The sequence below is a fragment of the Stomoxys calcitrans genome, chromosome 5 (assembly GCF_963082655.1).
Source record: "Stomoxys calcitrans chromosome 5, idStoCalc2.1, whole genome shotgun sequence".
In the NCBI taxonomy this organism is placed as follows: domain Eukaryota; kingdom Metazoa; phylum Arthropoda; class Insecta; order Diptera; family Muscidae; genus Stomoxys; species Stomoxys calcitrans.
Window position 1 is genome coordinate 154,747,443 of NC_081556.1, and position 26,838 is coordinate 154,774,280.

A 26,838-nucleotide genomic window follows, 5' to 3' on the forward strand; every position below is an offset into this window, starting at 1 on the left:
AAATAAACCCGAAAATTAATGGGAACTTTACATGGCAGGTCATTGTAAAAGTATTGTTGAAAATAAGGGTGTATGCGTCACATGTACACATAACCATCAGTCATGGCTGAAAAATCATTTGATTTTTTCGATGATTGGCTTCTATCGATTACCGATTACACAGCTGATTAAATCCGGATTTAAGGCTATCGTCGGCTGATTTTATAAAGGGAAAACAGATGATCGAGCCTTTAAATCCGGATCTAAAAATCAGTGTAAACGGGGTTTAATCGTTACTTGACAGCTATTGAAAAGCACGTCCTGTCCAAAAAAAAAATTTTTAAAAGAGATGAAAACAATGAAAAATTATCTGTTTTTGGCAAAAACTCTAATCAACGGGTATACATGATGAGTACGATCATGATAAACTGCCTATAAAACAAATCGATTTGATTACTAGATTTTATTCGACGTTTTTATAGGCCTTTTCATGATCATGATCATACTCTTTTTAAACCTTATTTTGGGCAGAACGTGTTTTCAATACATGAATGATTACACATATCTGTGTAAACTGTAATCGATATACAGTGATATTTCAGCCATGACTGATGGTTATGTGTACAAGTAAGGCATACACCCTTATTTTCACCAATACTTGCTGTTTTATTTCAGTACTAGACAAATAAGCCTTGAAGGGCAAAAATAAAACGCAACAAAAATTTGGCAAACGTGATTTGCCAACCCACCAAAACAATATGGAGAATAGGTGAAAATAATTGTAAAACTTAAAAATTAAATTTCGTAAAAAATGTTTGGGCAATTTTATAAATATTTGGTTTTATTTTTATTTTACCATTCATAATAGGTGTATTTCTGCAAGTGGCCACACTAATTTGTTAAATACATGTGATGTCAATCATGACTACAGATGTTCTACATAAGCCTGCACTGGTAATTTATCCAAAACTTCGTTGTCCTGGATAGATGTCATTATCATACAAATTTCATTGCACTGATCTATGTAGTACTAAAATAAAACGCAACTACTACTGCAATGAGCATGCATCGTGATGTGCCATGTTAAGTCCCCATTAGATCCCTATTGTTGACATTAGTTTGGGTCTAATTTTACGTATGATAGACTCATTTTCTTGTTCCAAATAACATCACACTCACCATCATCAAGACACCATAATTATGCTGCCCGGCGTTGGCGTCTTTGGGACAGGTGCAATCACCAAGGTTCTAGTGCCTATACTACGTGAAAAGGGCTTTGAAATCAAAGCAGTTTGGGGTCGTACACTGCGTGAAAGTGAGGAAGTAGCCACATTCCTGAATATTTCATTTTACACAAACAAAATCGATGATGTGCTCCTACGTAAAGATGTCGACTTGGTCTTCATAGTCTGTCAGCCTTACCTGCATGCCGAGATTTCGGTTAAAGCCTTGGGCATAGGCAAGCATGTGGTTTGCGACAAGCCCATGGGATTGAATCAGTCAGATGCCATGAAAATGGTGCGTGCATCTCAGTATTATCCCACTCTTATATCTTTGGTAAATCATTCATTGCGATTTCTGCCCGCTTTTACCCATATGAAGCGTTGTTTGAACGAAGGTTTAATTGGACCGCTCAATGAAATTTCCTTGGTGGATGTGCGCGTTCAATTGGGCAGTTTATTCCCGGAAAAATTTGATTGGATGTGCGATGCTGCCATGGGAGGTGGTGCTCTAAATTTAGTTGGCAGTCATGTGGTCGACTTGGTCAGTTTCTTGCTCCACCAGCATGCAGTGCGAGTTCATGGTGTTGTGAAGGCATACACCAAAACCACAAACAATGTTAATGGTATTCGTCAAATCTCTGCTCCGGACTTTTGTAATTTCCAAATGGAACTCGCCAATGGTACACTGATAACAACATCTATTCATAGTCATACGGTACCAGCGAAAACTTTCTCCCAAGAGGTTTTAATCTGTGGCTCTCAAGGTCATTTGGTGGTCCGAGGCGGTGATCTTTTCATATTTAAGAATAAGCCCGATGCACCACAAACCGTGAAAGAAGAAGCCGTTTATGTTGATGTTCAGGATTTGCATTTTGCCACATCAGACTCGCTACTGCCACGGCTATACATAAAGGGTTTGTGCAAAATGATTGGTGCCCTCAAAGAGTCCTTTGCTGTCAAGGAATCGTCATGGGTCAAAGAACCAGTGCAAGCTGCTGCCACTTTTGAAGATGGTCTCTATGTGCAGGCCGTTTTGGAGGCTGTACGCAAGTCAAGTGAGACAAAGGCATGGCAGAGAGTGCAGATAACGTCTGATACTCCTTCAAATCATGATCAAATAATGCGATTTGCTCGCATGTCGACTATGTAAGGGATTGTTAGGGGAAGTCGCTTACTGATGGAATAGTATTTAATGTATTGCTTTTTTTACTCCTTGACTTTTTTGTAGTTAGAACAGTTTTTAATAATTTAATATACCTTATAAATTTAATTTATATACATCTTTTAATTCAATCGAATGCAATAAAAATAAACATAATTTCTAATATCCGATGATATTATTTAATAGCTATGGGAGGACTTGTGCTGAAGGTACCAGACATATCAAGGGTGTGTTCAAATTTCCTGCAAGGCCTAGAAATGATGAGTTCTGCATGGAAAGGAAACACGTCTATAAAAAATCGGAAGGTTCATGGCTTGTTGCTTTTGTCTTATTTCAGACAACATCGAGTGTGTTGTGGATTTTCCTTTTCCCCTAAAACAAATAGAGGCTATTGTTCTATGACACACCCTTCACACCCAACATTTAAAGGGTGTTCCTAGAAAGAACGTTTCAACTTTCTATTCTATAGTTTACGAAAATTTAGCAATTCGTTCATTATCTTTTAGATTATTTATTCCTTTCTTTACGAAACGTGACACATACATTCTGTGGGATATAAATTTCAATATTTGTTAGCTTAAAAAAAATATTTAAAAATACATATCTAGCAAAACAAAAAGAATAAAACATTACGTTACACAAAACTACAGCGTAATTCTAAATGACTTCCTGTCCATATCAGTCGACGCAATACTAGGCCTCCACAAGAACCCTTTTGGGCTTTTCTTTCACTTTGCCCACCTTGGCTTTGACTTCGTCATCTTCGTCGCTGGCCACTTCTTCGGCTTCGGGCAAATTATCGCTGGGAACTTCTGGCAGTGAAACGGCAACATTTGCATCCTCCTCGGCGGCCAAAGCGTCTAATTCAGCTAAGACATCGTCTTCGTCTTGCGAAGTCAAAACATCCGTGAGTATAGAATCGATTTCTTGTTGCTTTTCGATTCCCTCGCGTGTTTCATCCATGATCTTTTCAATTTCATCGATATTCAAAATGGCATGCATTTTCTTGAGAGCAGCATTGCCCTGCTTGAGACCTTCAATGACTTGAACCTCAACTTGGGCAAACTCAATGTCGGATGCCATTTTTTCCAAATTCTCCAGTTGCTTGTCGGTATTGGCCAGCATTGTTTCCTGATACTTTTTCTTGCGCAGCAACAACTTTGCACGTCTACAAGTAAATAATAAAACTTAATCAGCAAATCTTCTTATGTCTTATAATAGAACTTACTCCTTGCGGCCTTGGGCCAAGCATTTTTTGGCCAACAGCCGATCACTTTCCAGAGACAATTCTATACGCTTTTGATATTGTTTTAGACGGTCCCTTTGTTGTTTCAATTGCTGTGGGGAAAAATGTAAGAATGAATTGTTGAATATCCAGAATTTCATTTGCATATTAAATGAGTAAATGGGTAGTTTTTCTTCACCCACCAGAACTGCTTTGTCTTGTTCTGTAACGCGGCTTTGTTTTTTACTTTTTGAAAATAGGCTCCCCATTTTTCTTTTCCCAGTTATGCCTTATAAAGTAATTCAAGCCTTTTAGCTTTGTAATATTAAAAAATTTCGATATTTTTGCAATATTCTATGTGATTTTCACTGCGAAGAAAATGATACGTCTTTTTTTTCGGCAAGCAATATTTACATTACTCATCTTGTCAACAAAAATCAGCTGTTTAGTTGTTTTCTAAGTGTTCGAAAGCGGTGGGGCAACTCCGGCCATAGTGACGTTTCTCGGGGCCCTAATTAAAATGCGATTTGCGGGTTAGTACGAGAGAAATTAACATTAAATAAATAAATATTTCAATAAACTTTCTTGTTATTACAAAGGATTAAGAGATTTAAATTTAAGAGCTAAAGTTCTTTAGGTCCATTATGTACCTTTTTTGTATGCTACACAACGAGCACGTAAGGCGATAATAGACAATCATAGGGTATTTAAAATTCGTTCTGTTAGACAGCAAAGTATCTATGCCTGCTCACGCACTTTCACACTAGCGGCTATCTTGGCTATTGTGTTGGGCTATATTAGCTACGACGATTGGTTTATTTGTTGGGGGAAAAAAGAGCGGGTTAAGTGTTAACGAAATGATTCGACCATTTGTTTATAGAAATTTAGTCAATAATCGATTGTTGAGCTGTTCGTTCTCCAGAATGGTAGGTTGTTTAAAAGTTTAATCTAAACGTGCTGTGATTGCTTTATTACAATTACCCCATAACTCTTTCAGTCATCTCAACTGGTCAAAGTTCAAGTTAAACAAGGTATTATAATTGGCCAACAAAAAAATTTGCCCAATGGCAATAAATATGAAAGTTTTCAGGGGATCCCTTATGCAGTCCCACCTATTGGTGAATTGAGATTTAGGGTAAGCCATACCATTTGGATTTTATTGTAACTTTTGTAAACGGGACTCTAATAAACGACGACTTTTTTAAATAGTCTCCCTTACCATTGGAACAATTCGATGTACCAGAATTAGATTGTCTGAAAGAAGGCGACGTTTCCCACCATCGTGATCCTTTCACAGGCGAACTTATTGGTTCCGAAAACTGTCTCTTCTTAAATGTTTATGTGCCCAAAGGAAAGACATATGCCGAAAAACCTTTACCAGTAATGGTGTGGATCCATGGAGGTGGATTTACATTTGGAAATGGCAATAGTGACTAGTAAGTATTCAGAAAGGTTGTTTATATTTTCAACGAAATTATAGCCTACTAAGTATTGAGTGGAATCTTCATACGGAGCCTTCTCCTAGAGATCATATTGAAAAGAATGTTTATGTATTTCTAAATTTTTTTCCTTAATGCATTTTTCATAACTAAGGAAAAATTCATTCTTTCCTTCTGAACATGTCACTTTACCAGTAATAAATTGGCAGCCGGTTGTAGGCGTACTGTATTCACCCGATGGAGTGCTTCATCGGTAACAGCTGCCGCCTACAACACATTGCTACAACAACAACAACCAGTAATAAAATTAAAAAAGTCTTCGGGTGTCAAGTTTGTGTTCTTCAAATAGCCGTCTTAAAGGCTCCGGGGTACCTGGGGATATGTCCCACCTGGAAGAATCAAACCCTAATTTAGATTTTTTTGCTTCTTTTCACATACTAACGGCTTTCATACGTTTCTTATTTAAATTTTATTAAAATTTTCTTCAGTTATTTGCCCTTGTCTTTAATGCAGGAAGATGTTATTGTGGTAACTTTCAACTATCGCCTAGGAGCACTTGGCTTTTTATATCTGCCTGAAGAAGGCATTTGGGGTAATGCTGGCTTGAAGGATCAGGTAAATATTTATATGGCTACTCTTTTTGTTTGACTTGCAATAATAAAACTCAAATTTTCATTCCAACAGCGCCTAGCCCTGGAGTGGGTAAATGAAAATATTCATCGTTTTAATGGGGATCCCAACAATGTGACCCTATTTGGAGAATCCGCTGGTGCTGCTTCGGTTCATTTACATATGTGTTCAAAACATGCCCATAAACTCTTTCACAAGACAATAATGCAGAGTGGCACAGCCAACATGGAATGGGTGTTCCAAACAAACCCAGTCTACAAAACACGAAAGCTGGCCGAAGATTTGGGTTACAAAGAAACAAGCAATACCAAGGGGCTTTTGAAATTTTTACAGTCACCTGAAGTTACCGATGCACACATACTATCCAAGATGTTGGGTGTACTAACGCGCGAAGAAAGAAGACGTGAACTGCCTTTGCCATTTAAACCTGTGATCGAAGATAGCCAAAGTCCCGATAGTTTCCTAGATCAACCAATATTGGAGAAACTCAAAAATCAGCCAAATAGCATCGCCATACCCTCCATAATGGGATACAATTCTGCAGAGGGTATAGGCATGATGATAAATGCATTAAGAAAACTAGAGGAATATGATCGCGATTTTAAACGCATGGTTCCGCGCAATATACCATTGGACCCCTATCATGCAGATGTAGAAGAGATAGGCAAACAAATGCGTGACTTCTATTTGAATGGCCGTCCCTTGACCCTCAAAATGTTAAACGAATTGGCAAACATTTTAACAGACTATCACTTCTCCGTTGATATGCAAAATGCGGCTAAATGGCAGACGCTATTGCAGCCCCAGGCCCCTGTGTATTTCTATCAATTCGATTATGTGGGCGGTCGTAATTTGTATAAGGTTATGCTGCAATTGGATAAGCTGAGAGGTGCCTCACATGGTGATGAATTGTTTTATCTCTTTCAAATGGCTGGCAACAATGATATGGGAAGTGCAGAAGATCAAAGGATAACCAAACAATTGAGTTATTTGTGGGCAAATTTTGCTAAATACAGCAACCCTACTCCCAGTAATCTGGAAATGGATGCCTCTATCAGCTGTAAATGGCAGCCTGTAAGGAAACCCCCCTCGGAACAAGAACCATTTATACTAGATTATTTATCGATTGAAAACAGTGGATGTCACATGAAAACTAATCCCGATAAGGAGAGAATTGAATTCTGGCGCAATATTTATCAGAAATTTTCTCAGCCTCTGGATTACTCAAGGATAAGTGCAAAATTGTAAAATCATAGAAAAATATTTACGTAAAACCCCGTTTGCACTGCTCCTTAAATCCGGATTTAATGGCTCCATCAATTGTTTTCCCTTAAATCCGGATTTAATGAGCAGTGTAAACGGGGTTTAAAAATAAAAAATACACTAAGTTGCATTTGTTTTAAAAGTATAAGCTATATCCCAGAATAATTCATAGATTTGTTGAAAACAAAAGCTATTGGTTCACGTCGTCTCGTAGTTGTATGCTTAAGAAGTTGACACTGCGTACAGTGGGATGAAAAAAAAAATAAATGGAAATAAGTCTGCCATTTTCGAGCGGATAAAGATATCTTCATGAAATCGTACATGGTTATTCTTCTTATATTCAGAGCCCGAAGGGCCATTGGCGGAACTTGAAAATTGGTCACCTTGGCCCTACAACATTTTTTTCGGGTCGGCAAAGCACATTTATGGTCCGATTTTCAAAATTTTTTAATTGCTGGAAAGTGCTCAAAAAAAAACTATGTGAAGTTTTATAACATATTTTGATTGCACCAAGTGGTCCCTAATTGGATGGAAAAATTCAAAGATTGAGGTCTTTAAGGCTATGCATTGCTAAAAAACGCCAATTTTGTAAAAACTTTTCCCCAGTATGGGGATTTTGGTTATTTTTGTCAAGAAATGTGGATAAAATTTATATTCATTTGTTTGGGGAGACATTTATCTACAAAACGATGTAAAACTTAAAACGATATCTTTATTGGTTTCAATTTTATAATCATTTCATTTTGAATTTTTGTTTTCACAAAATTGCATATTTTGGGTTCACTTTGAGTTTTACTCAAATAATCCGAAACTAATTTAATATTTTTCTTTCCACTTGAGCATTTTATTATGAAACACGTCCTTATCTCTCCAAAAATATATATTTTATATATAAAATATTTTAAATATGAACAAAAATTGCTACCCAATGTGGACACCTCGGTGATTTTTCTATACATACACGACAAATTACGCATTCGGAAGACTTAGAAGATGAAAAAATCAGTTTGCCATTTTTGAACGAATAGAGATATATCTATGAAAAGTGAAATGATTAGAGAGAAGGTATCTGTAAGACCATATGCAAAATTGCAGGTCCGTAGAATGCCTGGACCCTATTTTTGCTTGCACTGCGAAATGTTCGTTTATGGTCCTATATTCAAATTTTTTATTGGAAAGTGTTTCTCAAGCATTATATTTTGTGCCAAATATATCTATTTGTAATGGACCTGGAATTTTGTGAATTGCGAAGACATTTGTGAAACTATGTTAAAATTAAATCACAGATTTAGATTGCTTACAAAATTGCTTTATGAAGATATCTTTATCCGTTCCAAAATGGCAGACTTATTTTCACATATTTTTTTCGCATCCCACTGTGCGACGTTTAAACTTTTAGTGTCAAAGATGCTTTTCAAGGATCTAAACAGCGATGCCAGCCACAAGGTAATGATCCGAATAAATGTTGGCAACTCGCATCGATGTGGATAATTAAGTTATTTTTGTTCAAAACAAAAAGAAATACTGTCTGTCCCACTAACTTTGTGTCACTCAAGTGAGTGACTCCAGTCGCTCAAGCATCTCTTTTTCCTTTACGAAATCAGCTGGCTTTGGAGCGATGAGGACCAAGGACCACTAGGGCACTGGAGACTATTCTACATAGTCCTCCCATTGGTATATAGATTAAGTGTGAGGCAGCCACTGCGGCTATGAGACTTAAGGCGATAGGAGAATAGATTGAAGATGGCAGCAGCTCATACCATCGCTGTATGATCGAGGCGGCAATGGGAAGCCTGGAAGGATGCGAAGAGGTTTCCGATCGGATACCTGAGACGACTGCAAGACACTGCTGCCAGTGGCACCGTCTTGAACTGACGAAACCCTAGTATTGCCATCTGGAAGATCATATTACACGGATGAATCAAAGCTAAAGGACCGAGTGCGCCTGGGGGTCTTCATTGACAACCCAAGGACTGTGATCTGTTTTAGACTGCCTGACCATAATACAGTCCTGCAGGCGGAGATCCCGTCGATCACGGAAAGCGTCTGGTGTTGTTGTGCTAACGTGAGGACATCGAATGTGAACATCTTTACGGAAAGTAAAATGGCCATAAGAGCAATAACCATCAGAACGGTAAGATCACAAACATTCTTGCACTGTAAGAATGAGATTAACGTCTTCTCTGAGGATGGCACAATCCCCATCGTTTCGGTACTGGGCCATAACGGAGTAAGGGGGAATCAAGGGGGAGACGATTTTGCGGTGAAGGCCAGAGGACTCCCGTCAATGATCTTGGTTAACCCGAAGCCTTTCGGGTAGACTCAGTTCGAGACGAGCTCAATGGTCGGAGATTTTCTTTGCAAAATGGAAAAGGAAAGCCAGAGATTGCAACACACACCAATCGCTACGGCACGCGTTTCGTCTTTTTCGTTAGAAGACTTTTCAACCATATTAGGTGTGATGGCTTCAAGTGCCTGAAAGTCGTTCGCGTACATTATTTGCCAACATAAGAGAGCGGGCGAGTTCGTGAGAGCAACCTACATTTTGAGAGTTTGAGTAAAATCTTTGCCTACTTACTTACTTTAATTGGCTATGACAGAACATTTGTTCCATTAGCCGAACGTAGAATAGCGTTCTACGGGCCTCGATCTTCTGCGATCATTCTAAAATCTCTGACGCCGAGTTTCGAGGTGTCTCCCACCACTTGATCTTTCCATCGGGCTTTTGGTCTTCCCGGTTTGCGTATACCACCGTGTTTGCCTTCAAAATACTTCTTTGCTGGAGCTTATTCATCCATTCTGAAAACATAGTATGCTGAGGTTCCAATCATCGCGTATGCGTTCTTCTAGCCACATTGCGCATACGACTTATCAGCGTGTCGCCTCTGATAAGTCAGCTCCTGCTGCCTTGTTGTTCTTTAGCCGGGTCACAGTTACTAGGACCTCAATCTGACTAGGAGGTAAACATTCTATACCGTCAACAGGGATTTGTTCTGCGGTATCCTCTTCGCCGCCAACGTCGGACACTAGCAGTTGGGTAAAATGTTCTTTCCATATCCTCAGCATGTTATCTGTGTCAGTTACCAGATTTCCTTCTTTGTCTCTGCAGGAGACCAAAGCCATCGGTTTGATGTTTAATTCTTTGGTAGAATTTCCGGACTTCAGAGTCAGGCTCTTGTACATCTCAATTCGCTTACACTCACATCTTTCCATTTTCTTTTTCTTTCTGCGGAATAGACGTTTCTCCTCTCTCCTTTTCTCCCGATACCTCTCCTTCATCTGGCGCGTTGCTACTGATTGCAGGGTTGCTCTATATGCCGCATTCTTGGCTTCAGTAGCATTTTGACACTCTTGGTTTCTTAGAGGAGGTTTCCGGTACCCAAGTACGGATTTCGCGGCAGTTTTTATGAAGTGGGCAATAGTTTGTCTCTGCGCCATTATATCATAGGAACAAGGAGTGCTTTCATCAAGCAGTTGGGTCAGTCGAATGGATATCCCGCTGTCATTTGTTGTGTTTGCAACTTTTCAATGTCCAGCTTCCGTGCAGTGTCAGATTATACTTTCCTCGCCATGTTCAAACGGGTGCGAACATTTGCTGAAACAAGGTAATGATCCGAATCTATATTCGCTCCACGGATCGGAATGACTTCCATCTATCACAATGTGATCACTTTGGTTCCTCGTGTTTTGATCGGGTGACAGCCATGTGGCATTGTGAATATTTTTATGTTGAAATCTGGTGCTACTAACTATTATATTTTTTGCCGCGGCGAAATCTATCCGTCTCTACCCATTACTAGACGTTATCTCGTGGAGGCTAAACTTTCCGACTGTTGGACCAAAAATGTCTTCCTTCCCTATCTTCGCATTAAAATCTCCCAGAACGATTTTAATATCATGGGCGGGGCAGCGGTCATATTCTCTCTCCAGGGGCTCGTAGAAAATATCCTTGGTCTGTTCGTCTTTGTCTTCCTTCGGGGCATGGGCACAAATAAGGCTGATGCTGAAGAATTTGGCTTTTATGCGGATTGTGGCAAGCCTATCAACCACCGGAGTAAAGCAGGAGGCAAGGTGTTTCATTCTCCGACTAACCACAAATCCACAGCCAAATTCATGTCTCGTGTTATGGCAGCTATAGTATAGTTCGTCACCGTTTGGTGTTGTAGTGACGCCATTCCCAGTCCATCGCACTTCCTGTAAGGCGGTAATATCTGCCTTGTATTTCTCTAATATTGGGTTGGCCAAAAAGTAATTTCGGATTTTTCATATAGTCGGCGTTGACAAATTTTTTCACAGCTTGTGGCTCTGTAATTGCATTCTTTCTTCTGTCAGTTATCAGCTGTTACTTTAAGCTTACTTTAGAAAAAAAGTGTAAAAAAAGTATATTTGCTTAAGTTCATTCTAAGTTTTATTTATTTTGTTTCTCATAGTTTTCCGGGGGCGGGTTACTGGCCCAGCGCGCCAACCGCATGGGTTTTGTGGGATTGCACATGTTTCCCTCGTTGTGGCTAGCCCCTTTCTCCAAGATCCGACGCTCGCCTCCAGCCTCCTCTAACCTGGGAACAGACGCTGATGTTGGCCATTGGTTATTTGAAGGCGTCAATAACTCGCCTTGTCATAGCGAGTGTCATTGGCACTCAGTATTTAATTAAGAGCCTGTGCCACCTGAATCCTCACTGAGACTCTCCTTTCGAAAATCGCTGACTGCCCGCGGCCGCATTTGCAGCTACTCTGCATAAAAACGGAGCTTTCCACCATCCGCAACCTGTTGTTGTATACACTGAGGCGCCAGCCCTTGCCGATGAAGAACTCCAACAGGTCAATCCGGTACGTATAACCGGGTGCCATGGGATTGATCCGCAACCTGCGGACGAGCCCGGTAGCTTTCTGCTAAGCTTCCCGCGATAACGATGGACACCACACAAGTCGGAGCTCAAAGTTCCAGCCTGTGTGGTGCTCATAGTTATCTCGTGTCGGCCGGGGGAGGACCCTGATCATTCAGCCTAAACTTTAATCGGACTGCACTGCATTGATATGAGAGAAGTATTCTCCTGTTCCTTAGTGGAAAGTTCATGGGTAGTAGCAGATTTGTAGGTGTAAGGCTTATCATAAAGGATAGTCTGAAAGTAAGATTTTTGCTCCCACATAGAAAGTTTTTCCATATCCCGCCATTCGTGAAAATAAAAAAACCTTTTTTTTTGTATATTTCTTTTGTCCCGCGATAACGATGGACACCACACAAGTCGGAGCTCAAAGTTCCAGCCTGTGTGGTGCTCATAGTTATCTCGTGTCGGCCGGGGGAGGACCCTGATCATTCAGCCTAAACTTTAATCGGACTGTACTGCATTGATATGAGAGAAGTATTCTCCTGTTCCTTAGTGGAAAGTTCATGGGTAGTAGCAGATTTGTAGGTGTAAGGCTTATCATAAAGGATAGTCTGAAAGTAAGATTTTTGCTCCCACATAGAAAGTTTTTCCATATCCCGCCATTCGTGAAAATAAAAAAACCTTTTTTTTTGTATATTTCTTTTGTTACATTTAATGAATTGGTATTTGTTGGGTTTGTCATCATCAGTTAAAGCTTAAGACTACGTTTACGCTTTTAATTGTTTTGTGTTTTTTTGTTTTTATTATTATTTTAATTAATTTATTTGACTAGTTTTGGGGTTGGTTTTCTCTTCTCTCATCTTATCGTTTTTGTTTTTTAAAGCTAAATTGTACAAATTATAAAAAACGCAAATAAACAAATTGAAATTTGTTAATTTGTTTATGTTTAAATAAGATCATCGTCATATATGCAAATAATGTTTACATTTTTAGTTTTTTTTTTCTTTTTTTTGCTCCCAATGCAAAAAAAAAACTTGATGCTTCGAAGGAATTACACAATTGATGTTGTTGTTGTTGTTGTTATAGTTAGTCTAAGTTTAAATTAGTTTTTGGATGCGTTTGGCTTATAATACAAATTAAGAGAAAAAAAATTATTATAATTTATTAGGACTATTTGAAAATGTTATAAATTTTAATACAATTCGCGATTTGATTGATGTGTGTATGGGTGTGTGTGTGTGTGTGAATAAAACTTAAATACATATTCATTTACTTATACAACTATAAAATCATTTGAAAGTTTTTGTTTTCGGTTTTGCTTTTGCAAATCTTCGGCTCTTTTGTTTTGTGTATTGATTTTTTCCACGGTTTAATTAACTACAAACATTTAGATGGAAATGAAGAAAATTTTCCCTTTTTGATTTGATACCAAATGCTTTCGCGCACACATCGACATCGACATCGACATCGACAACGACGAGTCTAAAATCGCTTTAAAGCAAATGTTCGCTTCAGATAAAGACACAGGGCCCTATGTATGAGCTCGTACTGTTCGGAGTTCTGCACCATACCGCCCCGTTGCAAGCGTAAATTGCAAACAATACCCAAGACGTCCACGAATATGTTGGGCATTTTTGGCAGCTCCGCTATGGAGGGCAGTCGCCAGTTGTCCTCGAATTGTGGCGGAGGTGGTGGTGGCTTTGCGTCCAGTTCTTCCAACTGCAGCGGCTGCTGTTCTTGCTGCTTGATTTTCAGTTCCATTTTCAAGATGTAGCGCATGTACATCAAAGTATTGCGGGTAAAACTACAATCGATTTCCGTGGGCAGAGGAGCCTCCAGCAACAGCATATCCTCCTCCAGAAATTGCTGGGGCAAACGAAAATCGACCGGACTTAGAGCCTGGGCTGAGGTGGCTTGTTTGGCCGCATTGGCAGCCATGGAGGTTAAGGAATAGGCCAAGGACTGGCGCACCTGGCGTATGCCATTCAGTATGGCTGTCATGCAACCGGTGCGGCCTATGCCCGCGGAGCAATGTATCACCGGCAAAGGCTGCACTGCATTGAATATATCCTGTTGATATAGTTCTGTGGACTGAGCATTTACATGGGAGGGTGGAGTGGAGGCCGCATCGTTAAACACCTCAAATTCCGATTCACATTTACCCAAGTTGGCCACATGCAGTGAGATATCCAGCAAGGTGTTTATATCTCGAGGCGAACGATGGTCTGGCCAATCGGGATACCAGTAGTGGTAGCATACAAACTTGTTTAGCAACAAAAACGGATTGTTGCTGACCTCAGCCGTAAAGTTGACGCAGTACAGTATAATTATTTTTCTTATGGAGAAGCCATTCTTCTTAACTATGCCCACATTTCTCATAACAAAGAAGCTCTTGCTGTTGGGCACGTGACCCCTCAGTTCCTCGGCCACTTCGGCCTTTGTGCAAGTGATACTTATGACTTTGACCTCGTTGCCCTCGATATCATCGACCTCAGTGTCCATTTCTTCCTCACACAAAAACGGACTAATAAATTCGGCAAATTGTGCCGAGGCCTGAACTACCTCTTCCCTGGGGGTGGTTATGAAGATCTCATTCAAATCCACCGGAAAGTAAATGGAACATTTTTGACGATTGTTTTCCATGAAATTCGTGAGCATAACTATTTTCTGATAATACTGTTGCAATGGTTTGCCCTGGCGTCGACTTGGACTATCGGGTCCTTTTGATATTTTAATGTACTTCTTGGTATTTTGGTAGATCATCAGCCAAAACTCGTATATGGTGTTGGGCAATGGACCTTGGGTGGCTATGTAACATTTTGAAGTGTAGTCAGGACCCTGCATAGGAAAGAGAGACAGAAGAAAGTATTTGAGAATAAAGCTAAGCAACTCCATCTCTGGCATACTCACTTTTATGTAGTTGGCATTTATATAGGGCACTTCTTCAGTGTTGGGAAAAGTGGGTTTAGTTAAGGCGCTTGCCAATGCACTATCCACACCCTCAAGGTTAGGACAGTTGTCCAACATGTCCATTAGAATTTTTGATTCCTTTTCCAAAATAACACGAGAATTTTCATTTGGCAAAATAGTCTTGTAGCGATTTTTTGTTTGCGATCCAAACACCATGGGCTTCTCCTGATGGTTCAAAGGCAGGTCCCAGAACTCCTTGTGTAGGCTACGGAACATACGCTTCTGTTCCTCTTCGTCGAGCTGGAGGGACTGTAGAATTTTGGAGACCACTTGCATGTATCGTTCAATAATTTCACAATCTTCTGAATTGGAAACCATAACTGGTGGGGGAGTTTCTGCTTCCTTGCTGGACTGGTTGTGCGTCGACATCAGTATGGGTATACTCTGATCGGCAATGCTCTTGGAACGGGAGGCATAGCTGTTGTCGAATATGTAATTGAGTTTGATAAGATCATTTTGATTGAGTGTGTTGGAGGCGTTCTGCAGCATTTGTATGTTGGCCAAATAGATTTTGAACTCCTCGCTTGTGGTCTGCGGCGAGAGAGGCTTTGTCATAATGTTTCGTATGCTGGGGCATGTGCAAACAGATGTTTCCTTGAAGTCGAAGTGCTCGGCCTGGGTTTGATTTTCACTCTCTAGGTGATGGTGGGAGGAGCCCATATCTGGACTAGGTTTAAGGTCATTGGCTGAACCGAAACAGACTTGGTTGGCGTTCCTTTTGTGCGGTGGATTTAGCTCGCCGAACTGAGAGTTGTTTCGATTCAGGCTTTCACTGCTGAAGAAACGCCTCTGGTGCGAGTGAACCGAACAATTGGGCATCAAAGTTGAGTGCGAGGCTTTGGTTTCTTCCTCGGCTTTGGCGGCATCCCCCAAGTTGATACTGCTGTTGCCGAGGGCCCCTCTTTCACTGCCAATGCCCCCGAACGAGCTGCTCATGTTGAGTGTTAGACTTTGGTTGGAACCCCTTCGCTCCAGCAGCCCCCTTCTTGGAGTGGTGCTCAAGGAGACATTGGCCGCAGGTCTTGCCAATGTGGTCATATGATTTCTGTCCACATTGAGCGAGTGTTGGCTGGCAAATGAATTTAAATTGCCACAAGAGAGATTGGTGAGCGTCAAACTTTGATTAGATCCCCGGCGCCGAAATAGGCTCTGTTTCGCTCCTTGGCTGTTTACTGCCGACACCGTATTTGTGGTTTGTGATGACTGTGAGGTGGTTATGTTCAGGTTACAGCTTGACTTTGAATTCAGGTTGTTGGTTGAATTGCCCACAGACCCCAGGCTGTAGTTGGATACCGAGAGACCAGACCGACAAGAACCCAAAAGATTGGAGTAAGACTGCGAATGAAGATTTAGAGTCAGGCTGTGGTTAGAACCTCTCCTTTGCAGTAAATTGGTGGACGATGATGAGTTGGGTGGTCTCCCACCTTGTGCGCTGCTGGCCGCCGATGTGCTTGGCAAATCCATGGACTTTTGCTTATATGGGTGCTCCACTGGCCCTGGAGCCGCCGCTGAGGCGTGAGTTGTAAACTCGACCAGTGTCAAAAATTCCGGTAGCGTCTTCAAGTTAGTATTGGAATTGTGGAGCAATGGGTTGTGTTTGTAGGGCGTTCTGGTGTGAGCAGACGATGATGTGGAAGTGCAAGTACTTGAGCTGGGTGTCTGCAAAGCTGAATAGGATGATAGGCCTTGATGATCTACTCCCATCACTTCCTCGTCCTCCTTCAGTATCACCACCAATGTTGGGTCATCCCTTTTCTCGTTTAGCTTTTTCCCCAACGGTTCTGGTATATTGAAGGAAGTGTGTTTCCGCTGATGCAACTGCCAATCCGCACTATTTGAGTTGGGTATGCGTCTGCGTATATTTTTGCTCAATTTCGCACTGTTGCTGCTGTGCGTAGCGGCCAACTGGATAAGGGATGTGGATCGAATACTGCTTGGATGGGCTCGAAGGCGATCATGAGATTGTACGTGTGGGAGCTTCGAGGGATCGCTTATGTTCGAATCAATTTCATCACAGCTAAGATACAGTTCAGGCTTTATCATTAGAGTGGACTTAATGCCACTCTCTTTAACAGCAGGGGCCGAGTCCAGGGACAAAGCCTTCTCTTTGGTTGATTTAATGGTAGGAGTCTTCGGCCGATTGCTCGAGTTCGGTGAGTTTGGGGGCTTGTCGTGACATGCGGAGGACGAGATTGAGGCATTGGCGGATGATGAGCTACTTATTATTTTTATGGTAAGGTTGTTTTTGTTTTTACGATTTCTTTTGGTTTCGATTTTCGGTAGAATTGCACTTGTTGTAGTAGGTTTGATTTCCGTTTCCGTTTTAAGGGCTAACTCGTAATTGGAGTTTGAAGTCGAAGTGATCTGGTTGTTATCATTGGGCTTGCGCGGGGTAGCGTTAGCTCGTTTAAACACTTGATTGTCTTTGCTGCGAGTCGTTTGGCAATTATCGTCCACCACCATTGTGCTGGAGGTGTTGCTCGGGGCATTGGCGGCTTCCGGCACCACATGATCTATTTCGGGAAATTTAAAATAATTGCCATTCTTGTAGCCCGCCGAACTGATAACACCTAATGGTGATGCCGCTAAGTGTAGATTGTTGATGGATGTCAGTAGTTTAGGTGAATATGTCAAACGGCCTGAGGATAACATGGCTGCTTCGGCCGATGTTAGTATTCTGGGCGATCCTGTGGTCTCATCCAATATTAGGCTAGGCGAATTGTTGCCGCCGCTACTATTCTCCTCATGCTTGTCCGCCTTGACACTCTTCGGCTTGGTATTCTCCTTGTCGGTGTCTATGGTACACTCCACCGAGGCGGCATTCTTGATGATCAAATGCTGCGGCGAACAAGAGCGTCTTTCGTACAAGGAGAAACGGCGAAATTTCCTCTGCACTTTGGGCGATGATGGCTCTAAATGCTGTTTGATGAGCGATGTTGTTGCCTTGGGGGTGGGAGGGCCTGTGGCTGAAATCTGCAAAATTCTGGGGCTCTGCTGATTATCCACTATTTCCGAGTGATGATCTTTCGAGGGCATGCCTTCCAATTCACTTTGGGTTTTGGCAAACGTTGGCGCATTACTACACAATGTCGTCGTTGATGCTGATACGAGCTCTTGCTGCTGCTGATGTTCCGTTGAAACGTCCGTCAGACGTGGCGTTGGAAATTCAAATGGACTCTGCAGAAATTCCATGGGTGTAAAATACGGTGTACTCTTATTACTTTCGGTGTCATCATCGTCCTCGTCATTGTTGGTGGGAAATGAATACTCAAAGGCAGTGGTGGTGCTGCGCATTAAATCCTCTTGACCACGCTGCATTCTTTCGGCTTGACAGACGCTGTTGTTGTTATTATGATTATTAATATTATAGTTGTTGTTCTCCATATCCTTGGTAAAGGTTTTTTGCTCGCTCTCTATCTCTCTCTCTCTCTCTCTCTCTCTCTCACTTTTCTAGCCGCCTTTTTGGGTGGTATTTGGTGTTGTCACCACTCTCTCTCACTAAATCTATTGACTATATGCGGCCCACAGGTAGTCGTGTTTGCGTTCCCTCAAAAAAGGATAAGAGGAGGCGCCTCCTAGTCTGGCATTCATATTTAAAACACTGCTAATATAAAAAAAACAGGTAAATCCAATGCATGGACCATATTGTGTTATGTACTTACTCTGGTTGTTAAATATAATCCCAAAGATTAGCATTTATTAGATTTTAAGTAGTTTCATTTATTCCAAGAAGTGCCAAGATTTAGTGTTTTATTGACGTTGGCGGCTATCGGTAGCTGTGTTTATCTCGTTTTTGTTGTTGGCGTGGTCGATCGATCGTTTGGGCCGGTCGTCAGGTAGGACTCTCGCATTGCCCACACACTTCTAATGTGGACATTTAGTGGAAAGCCTATGACCATGGGTGTTGTCGCGATTCATTCGTTTTTAACGATTCCTTTCGTCTTCGCCGTTAGGTATTAACACCAATGTCATCCTCGTGATCAGACAATCAGATCTAAAATCGGAAATATCGGAATTATTATCACTTGGAGGATGCTTATGAATGATTTCATTCGATGTCGTTGTAGAGACTGAGTGTGTAATTCCAAGATTAGATTATCAAAGAATTTCATGCAATTGTTTATTTTTGTGCCTTTAATATTCACACAAACGGACACACGCAAACAAGTGCCGTGTAAAATGCGCAGATAATCGTTTGTCGTGCCACTAGGCGTACCCCAGATTGTATACACAAGTATTATTATTAATTAAAAAACAAGCCAGCTTGATCCCTTGATCTGTAGTAGGCTTGATAGGATTTCAGTGCACTTTGACCCCTTGACAGGTGTACCCCTCCCTGCCATTTCCCTAATCGAAAAGGTTGAAATGAATTTCTGGGAATTACCAAGACACTCAATTCAATGAACGTGCACATATACCGACTGTGGTAGATGCAGATGTTGTTGCGGTATCGACAATAAAATACCCTACAGCATATACATATAAGTTGATATTGGACAATACCACTATATTGGCCCTATATCTGAACAGATTTTGATGGCATTTCGATGAAATCCATACCAAATTTCTGGCAAATTTGTGTAAAATTGTAACGAACCCATACGTGTAAATCTTAAGCTCTTAATCTGAACCGACATTGATAATATTCACCAGAAATGTCAAGTCATAGGAGAATGAGGAGGATCGGTTGAAAAATTACCGCATTATTACAATATTACTTAAAACCTGACGAACATATATATGGGAGCCATAACTCCCATAGTTGGGCATGGAATAACTATGAGTATCTCACAGGCTGGAACTTTGAGCTACAATCTGTGTGGTGTTCTTCGTTATCATGAGAAGCTTAGATGGAAGCTAACGGGCGCGTCCACAAGTTGGGGCTCCATCCGGAGTCGCTGACAATCAGCGGTATCGAGTGGAGAGACTCAGTGAGAGGCCGGGTGGCACTGACAAGGCGTGAAATTGACGCCTTTAAATAACCAATGGCCATCATGTTCCCGCGCCGATCGATCGTAAAGACCGGAATGAGCTTGCTCGCCTATAGGTGCTTGACGAGGATCGCCACCTCCACATGAAAATGAGGCTACAACAACAACAAGACATTGTGCATACTTTTGGGCAGAAATCAGCAAAATTGTAATAACTACGACTCTATTAGGACATATATATCAGTGGTACATAAAAATTTAAATTTCGTGCACTTATGCTCTTTGTTTCGGTCGTTGTTGAGACGGCAACGAGTGAACATGTACACGGGAGTACGAAGCTTTTATCTGTTTTCCTTATTTAACGTTAGAAATAACCAAAACAAGTAAAAAGGCGAAGTTCGGCCGGGCCGAACTTTGGATACCCACCACCTCGGTTATATATGTAAACCACCTTTCATCAAAATCCGGTGAAAATTGCATACCTTATGTCCCAAAGCAGTTATATCGAAATATGTTCCGATTTGGACCAAATACTAATAAGTACAAGTCATTATTCAATTGTGTATTACAAAACATTGGTCTTTTTAATAGCTATATCTAAAAATCTGAACCATATACAACATGGATGTCGAAAATCCTAACATAAGTCACTGTGTCAAATTTCAGTGAAATGGGATTATAAATGCGCCCGTTATGGGGCCCAGATTTTAAATCGAGATATCGGTCTATATGTGGCAGCCATATGCAAATCTTGATCGATCTAGATGAAATATCGGACAATAAATGCGCCTTTTATGGGCCCAAAACATTAAATTGAGAGATCTGTCCATATGGCAGCTATATCCAAACCTGGACCGATCTGAGTGAAATTGCAGAAGGATGTCGAAGGGCCTAACACAATTCACTGTCCGAAATTTCGGCGACATCGGACAATAAATGCGCATTTTTGTGGGCCCAAATCAAGGGATAGGTCTATTTGGCAGCTGTATCCAAATCTGATCCGATCAGGGCAAAATTGAAGAAAAATGCAGAAGGGCCTAAGACAACTTACTGTCCCAAATATCAGCAAAATCAGATAATAAATGTGGCTTTTATGGGCCTAAGACCCTAAATAGGAGAATCGTTCTATATGACAGCATATCCAAATCTGGACCGATCGGGGCTAAATTGACGAAAAATGTCGAAGGGGCTAAGACAACTCACTCTCCCAAATTTCAGCAAAATTGGAAAATAAATGTGGCTTTTATGGGCCTAATACCCTAAATCGGAAGATCGGCAAATATGGCAGCTATAACCAAATTTGGACCGATCTGGGCCAAAATGACGAAGGATGTCGAAGGGCCTAACACAACTCACTCTCTCAAATTTCAGCAAAATCGGATAATAAATGTGGCTTTTATTGGCCTAAGACCATAAATCGGCGGATCGGTCTATATGGGGGCTATATCAAGATATAGTCCGATATAGCCCATCTTCGAACTTAACCCGCTTATGGACAAAAAAAAGAATCTGTGTAAAGTTTCAGCTCAATATCTCTATTTTTAAAGACTGGAGCGTGATTTCAACAGACAGACGGACGGTCTAGATCGTCTTAGATTTTTACGCTGATCAAGAATAGGGAATTTCGAAGTGTTGCAATCGGAATGACAAAATGAATATACCCCCTCCTTCTGTGGTGGGTATTGCTAAATTTGAGAAGATCGGTTGATAAATGCGCTTGCAAAGGCTGTAGAAGTGAAAATCGGACAATGTATATGCACATGTGTATGGGAGATATATTTAAACCTGAACCGATTTCTATGAAATTCACCGGTAATGTCAAGAGTTACAAGAGAATCGATTGTGTCAAATTTCTTGAACATTGGTTAATAAATTACCACATTGTAGCAATATTAGTCCAAATTGCTAGCTTTATCCCAATTGAAGCAATTGCAATAGGTTTCGTCTCCAGGCCAAAAAGATGTTTGTGCAAAATTGAAAGATGTTCGCATGATAATTGGCGACCTGTACTTTGTACACAAATTAACAAGGATAGACAGACAAACGAACATTGCTAATTCGATGCGTTTACTTATCAATGGGTCTAACTCTCCTCCTTCTGTATTTTACAAGCAAATGCGCTAAGTTATAATATCTTGTACCAGGCACGGGATAGCTATTAGCCCCACCCAGACGGGAACCTTCAGCTCCGGTCTGTGGGGTGTTCATCATTGTCACGAGAATTCAATCCCATGGCAGCCGGTTGTATGTACCGGATTGACCCGATGGAGTCCTTCCTCGGCAAGGACTGCCGCTTTAGTGTACAACACAATGCTACTACAACAACGAGCAACTTAACTGGGAGCTACCTAGCACGTCCATAGGTTCCGGATAGTGGAATGCTCCATACCGAGTCGCTGCAACGACAGTCACGCACAATCAGCGGTACCGAGAGTCCCAGTGAGAGGGTGGCGGCACCGGCTCTTGCATAAATAATGAGTGCCTATTATGCTCTATATAACGAGACGAGTCATTGGCGCCTTAAAATAACCAGTGGCCGGAACGAGTTTGCTTACCGGACCGGAACGAGCTAGCTCATTATAGGAGATTGATGAGGATCGCAACCTCCACATATAAATGAGGCTACAAAAGCATTTTACCACAGTAGTCAATCCCATGGCAGCCGATTGTACGCTGACCTGATGGAGTTCTTCATCGGCAAGGACTGCCGTCTCAGTGTATAACACACTGCTACAACAACAACAACAACCACAGTAGTGGTGTGGGGTATAAGAAAACCAGAAGGAAAGCAAAAGTCGTGCGGTGCTGACAGTATAATACCCTACACCTACCCTCTAAGTGCTAAGTGGTAGATATATTTACGCCTGAACCAACTTTGATGCACCTCGACGGATGTTTTCAGATGGGTTATTAAACAATCAGTACCAAATTTCGAGCAAAGATGTTTAACTGATGTTTGACTAAACTTCTTAGATTTTGTGAAAGTCATCGAGGAAAGCGTTGTACAAAATTTTGGCAAGATTGGTCAATGAATGCGCTTGCAGTGGCTCTAGAAAATCGGGCAATATACATATATCACAGCGATATCTAAATCTGAACCGATTACTATGAAATTCACCAGCAATATAAAGAGTCATAAGAAAATACACCGTAGCGCAGAGGTTAGCATGTCCACCTATGACGCTGAACGCCTGGGTTCGAATCCTGGCGATACCAACAGAAAAAATTTTCAGCGGTGGTTTTCCCCTCCTCATGCTGGCAACATTTGTGAGGTACTATGCCATGTAAAACTTCTCTCCAAAGGGGTGTGGTAATGCGGCACGCCGTTCGGACTCGGCTATAAAAAGGAGGCCCCTTATCATTGAGCTAAAACTTGAATCGGACTGCACTCATTGATATATGAGAGGTTTGCCCCTGTTCCTTAGTGGAATGTTTATGGGCAAATTTTGCAAATTTGAAGTCATTCACAATCCTATGATGGAGGATATAAAAAATGGGATATAGCGATTGTGTGCCGCAACGGCGTTCGAAAATGTCTTTACAGAATAAAACTTCACACCTTATTAATTTGGCAAAAAGGAAGAAGCTTTGGTCAAAATGATGTTTTGACACTTCAGAAAGCCGAATCATTTCGATCATTCTCACAGCGATTGGCATTGAATTTCAAATCTGCAATGAAACTTTGTAAAAGGGATTCATTGATCGTAATTAGGGCGTATTGTCCATAAGGGGAATTTATGCATTAACAAAAAACGGAAACAAATTCAACAAACACACACGTTCGTAGCTATATTTCACCACATCCCTACTTCCTTAACACACAAATATTAAGATATTCAAGTGCATAGCAAAACCAACATCGTTTATTTCTTGAAGTTTTTATGGACCGATATTTGCAATAACCTTATTTGTGTTACATACTTGTGCGTGGTATAACAATCACACATTAATTAGCTTGTGTCTGTATGTTTATACAAAGGAAATCATAACATTGCGCTGGCTGGATTGTTCCTACTTTTTTTTTTTAAACCTTTCCAACTTCTGTTCCGGTTACTAAGTTTCATTAACACTGTGGGGCGATGTGAAATGAAATCTCACTCATCCGCGTACATCTCACACATATCGACGTACATATTGAATACACGAGTATATATGTATGTACGTAGCTACGTATGTAGATGCAAGTGAGTATTATATATACAAATCGTTTATGAATCTGGAATGTATTTGTTGAAATGTACGGACATACGTACGTCGAGTTAATTGAAAAGAAGAGTGTGGTCGGTGTTGGTCTTTAGGTGATGGGAGTAGGGGAGGGATGATGGGTTTGTTAGCAATTGGTTAATAAAAATAATTATAAACAAATCACACAACATGCAAATAAGCACTTTTTCTGAGATTGTGGTATGTACTGCTATAGAGAGTAGTAGTGGTATATGGTGATGATGATGGTTATGGTGATGGTGGTACCTACTGAAGAAGAAGACAGCGGCAGCAACAGCAATCTAAGGTGAGAATACATCTCGTCGGCACATCTCGCAAAGCTAACACGAGATATAAAGCAAGTCGAAGAACAATTGGCAATGACTGGCAGCCAGCAGCGTCAGTGCCACCGCCAACAATAATTTTGTTTTTGGTTTTGTGTGCGTTCTTCTTTCTGCCTTTGTTATTATTATTATTATTATTACTATTGGTGTTTTGTGTATTTTCGTATCTAATAGATTTCTATTTTCGTTACAAAACTCATTCACTCGAACGAACAACCTCCTCTCACCAATGGCATCGGTACGGGGGGGCATAGATGGAGGTGGCGATCGCTTTGGATTGGAGGAGTAACAAGAACGCTTATTAAATGTTGCTTGTACAGCTTAATGAAGGTCTTGTTTATTTTAAGTGACCAACCGACCAACCAAACTAACACATCAAGTTCAATGAAGTGTTCATCGTTTCTATTTTTATGATGATTAGAGCTGTTCGCTGAACTATCTGTGAAGATGTTAATGCTAGGCAGTTCCTTTTTGGCACTTTCGCTATCGAGGATTCGCTTACTCTCTTTCGATCTATTACTTCGATTTTTGTTTATTTATTTTTTGTTAATCCATCAAAACGAAATTTACAAGAGCAAATTCTCCACAATGTTTGTGTGTGCGTCAAAACACTTTCCAATAAACTAAATCTCTTTTTCTTTTCGTCTGTCGTTGGCTCAACTCTGCATGAGTCCTCCTCACAACACATTCCCTCTTTCGGGGCAATGTAGTAAATGAGGTGTCATAGCCCGTATTTTCTTTAAAAACATCGCAATTTTCACACACAGATTTTTGTCGTTTGCTTTGGCCTCAACTCGCTCGAAGGGCCACCGTTAAACTTTGATTTTTGTGAATTTGATCGTTTCAATTCTAACGTAGATTTTTAATATTTCAATTTCGCTTGTTATTCCACAAGCAATAAATTCCAAATTCTTAATTTTCTATTTTGTAGATGGTTTTTTTTTTCGTTCTTATTAAAGGCAGACACAGTGAAAAATCTTTAATATACACGAGAGCCAGAAAGTATCTAACAGATACAGATACTCCCAGGGATGAATGAATTGCGTAGTGTGCAGTGTCGAAAAGAATAGTAGTAGTAAAATACAAATATTGTGTTTTTTATTTTAATTTTGTTGTCCCATGTTTTTCTTACATGTAAAAAGAGATTGATTTTATCGTTTTATCATTACATTCTATTTTTTCTAACAAATATTTATGTAAAAATGAATTGATTTCATTACATTCTATTTGTTTTTTTTTTTTTGGGTGTTCACACCAGAGCATTATTTTGAGCGTCGGATTGCAAAAATGCAACTCTCCACACAAATCCCTCAAAAGAAAACAAGGCGGATTTAACAATCGTAAACAGCTGAGTACAATATTTTCTCGCGAAGTGCACTATATGTCAACTATTTTTTGTTGTGTGTGTGTGTGAGTATTATAGTTAAGAACCATTACACATAGCGAAAAATGGCGCGGACTAGTAATATACTTAAAATCAGAGTTGCACTAACCACTGATTTGACAGATAGTGCACTCAATATTTTGACGTTGGGCAACTGCCACTACCTGTAAATGAATATATCTTGGTCTCATGTGAACAGCTGTTAACAGGATTCACTAATAGAAGGTTAGGTCACATGCGAAAGCATAAAGTGGATAGGATCCATGAACATCATTAAGGATGTCAAATCTGCCGATTGAAAATGTCATCATATAGGAGAAAACGTAAACAAGGAATGAATGTAAAAAGAGAACAAATTGACATCCTCAACGCCAAGTTCAGCCAAAAGTTTAAAAAAATGTATATCGGCTGACCGCTTGGCTTAACCTTATTCAGTGAATCCTGAGCTGTAAACAGCAGGCCAGGTTTGACGGTATTAAGATGTCAGATTTTTGTTTGCATTCTCTTTGTTGTTATTTTCTCTCTCTCATATTCTCTGCTCATGTACGTACGTGTACATACGCACGCACACGCACACACACACACACACACACACATGATGACAAGATAGCAGATTGCACCGTATGATTTGTGGTTGTTGTAAAAATGAGACCACCTTTAATTGTTTCGCCATGAGCTTTGATTTTGAGCGTCGCGTTGTCATTTGATTGCAGAGTTGCATTATTCAACGCGCTCATTTCGTTCCGTCCTTCATTCTGTTTAGATCTTAAGAAACAGAAAACGTAAACAGTTTTAGAAAAGGGTAATTTTTTAGATATTATCGCTTTGGTAACACTGCTTTAAATAGCTCAGGCACGTTTCGTATTTTGTTTCACTGTCAAACATCTTCAGTTTTGTTTATAATTTAACCATTAAACCGTAGCTGTTCATTCAGCTGATTTTATAAAGGGAAAACAGAAGATCGAGTGATTAAATCCGGTCTTAAAGAGCAGTATTAACGGGGTTTTAATCGTCTTACAAACGAACAACGCTTGCAAATTATTGATTTCTTTTTTCAAAATGCGTGCTCTGTTAAGAAAGTTCATCGCTTCTTCCCTTTTACGAGGAAGTTCATTTTTGGATTAATGGGTACGTAAGTAAGCAGAATTATCGATTTTGGAGTGAAGATCAGCCAGAAACATTGCAAAAGCTACCAAGTCACAGTTTGGTGCGGTTTATAGGCTGGTGGCATCATTGACCCGTACTTCCTCAATGATGAT

The 26,838-nt window shown here is 40.5% G+C and overlaps 4 protein-coding genes and 1 non-coding gene across 6 annotated transcripts; 2 read left to right on the top strand and 3 right to left on the bottom strand.

Annotated features, from left to right (window-relative positions):
• The first annotated feature begins 1,087 nt into the window (after positions 1–1,087).
• LOC106096135 (glucose-fructose oxidoreductase domain-containing protein 1) lies at positions 1,088–2,527 on the top strand. The gene has a single exon (XM_013263724.2). The coding sequence runs from the start codon at positions 1,180–1,182 to the stop codon at positions 2,350–2,352; it is 1,173 nt and encodes a 390-aa protein (XP_013119178.2). The 5' UTR covers positions 1,088–1,179; the 3' UTR covers positions 2,353–2,527.
• Positions 2,528–2,859: 332 nt separating this feature from the next.
• Positions 2,860–4,007, bottom strand: LOC106096136 (charged multivesicular body protein 6-A). The gene is made up of 3 exons (XM_013263725.2): positions 3,793–4,007; positions 3,593–3,702; positions 2,860–3,532 (listed from the first exon to the last, which is right to left on the bottom strand). Exons 1-3 carry the CDS (start codon positions 3,856–3,858, stop codon positions 3,058–3,060), a joined length of 651 nt encoding a protein of 216 aa, XP_013119179.1. The 5' UTR covers positions 3,859–4,007; the 3' UTR covers positions 2,860–3,057.
• Positions 4,008–4,325: 318 nt separating this feature from the next.
• Positions 4,326–7,069, top strand: LOC106096123 (carboxylic ester hydrolase). Its single transcript, XM_013263708.2, has 5 exons — positions 4,326–4,515; positions 4,587–4,724; positions 4,799–5,025; positions 5,517–5,643; positions 5,713–7,069. The coding sequence occupies exons 1-5, from the start codon at positions 4,447–4,449 to the stop codon at positions 6,904–6,906; spliced, it is 1,755 nt and encodes a 584-aa protein (XP_013119162.2). The 5' UTR covers positions 4,326–4,446; the 3' UTR covers positions 6,907–7,069.
• Positions 7,070–12,536: 5,467 nt separating this feature from the next.
• On the bottom strand, positions 12,537–18,145 carry LOC131993969 (uncharacterized). The gene is made up of 2 exons (XM_059369365.1): positions 14,658–18,145; positions 12,537–14,585 (listed from the first exon to the last, which is right to left on the bottom strand). Exons 1-2 carry the CDS (start codon positions 18,099–18,101, stop codon positions 13,230–13,232), a joined length of 4,800 nt encoding a protein of 1,599 aa, XP_059225348.1. The 5' UTR covers positions 18,102–18,145; the 3' UTR covers positions 12,537–13,229.
• Positions 18,146–18,211: 66 nt separating this feature from the next.
• On the bottom strand, positions 18,212–25,201 carry LOC106096111 (uncharacterized). 2 transcript variants are annotated; one of them, XR_009398413.1, is made up of 3 exons: positions 24,123–25,201; positions 18,380–18,711; positions 18,212–18,318 (listed from the first exon to the last, which is right to left on the bottom strand). It is a non-coding gene; the product is annotated as an uncharacterized LOC106096111 (transcript). The 2 variants fall into 2 exon arrangements; XR_009398412.1 differs by having other exon boundaries at positions 18,212–18,321.
• Between the last annotated feature and the right edge of the window lie 1,637 nt (positions 25,202–26,838).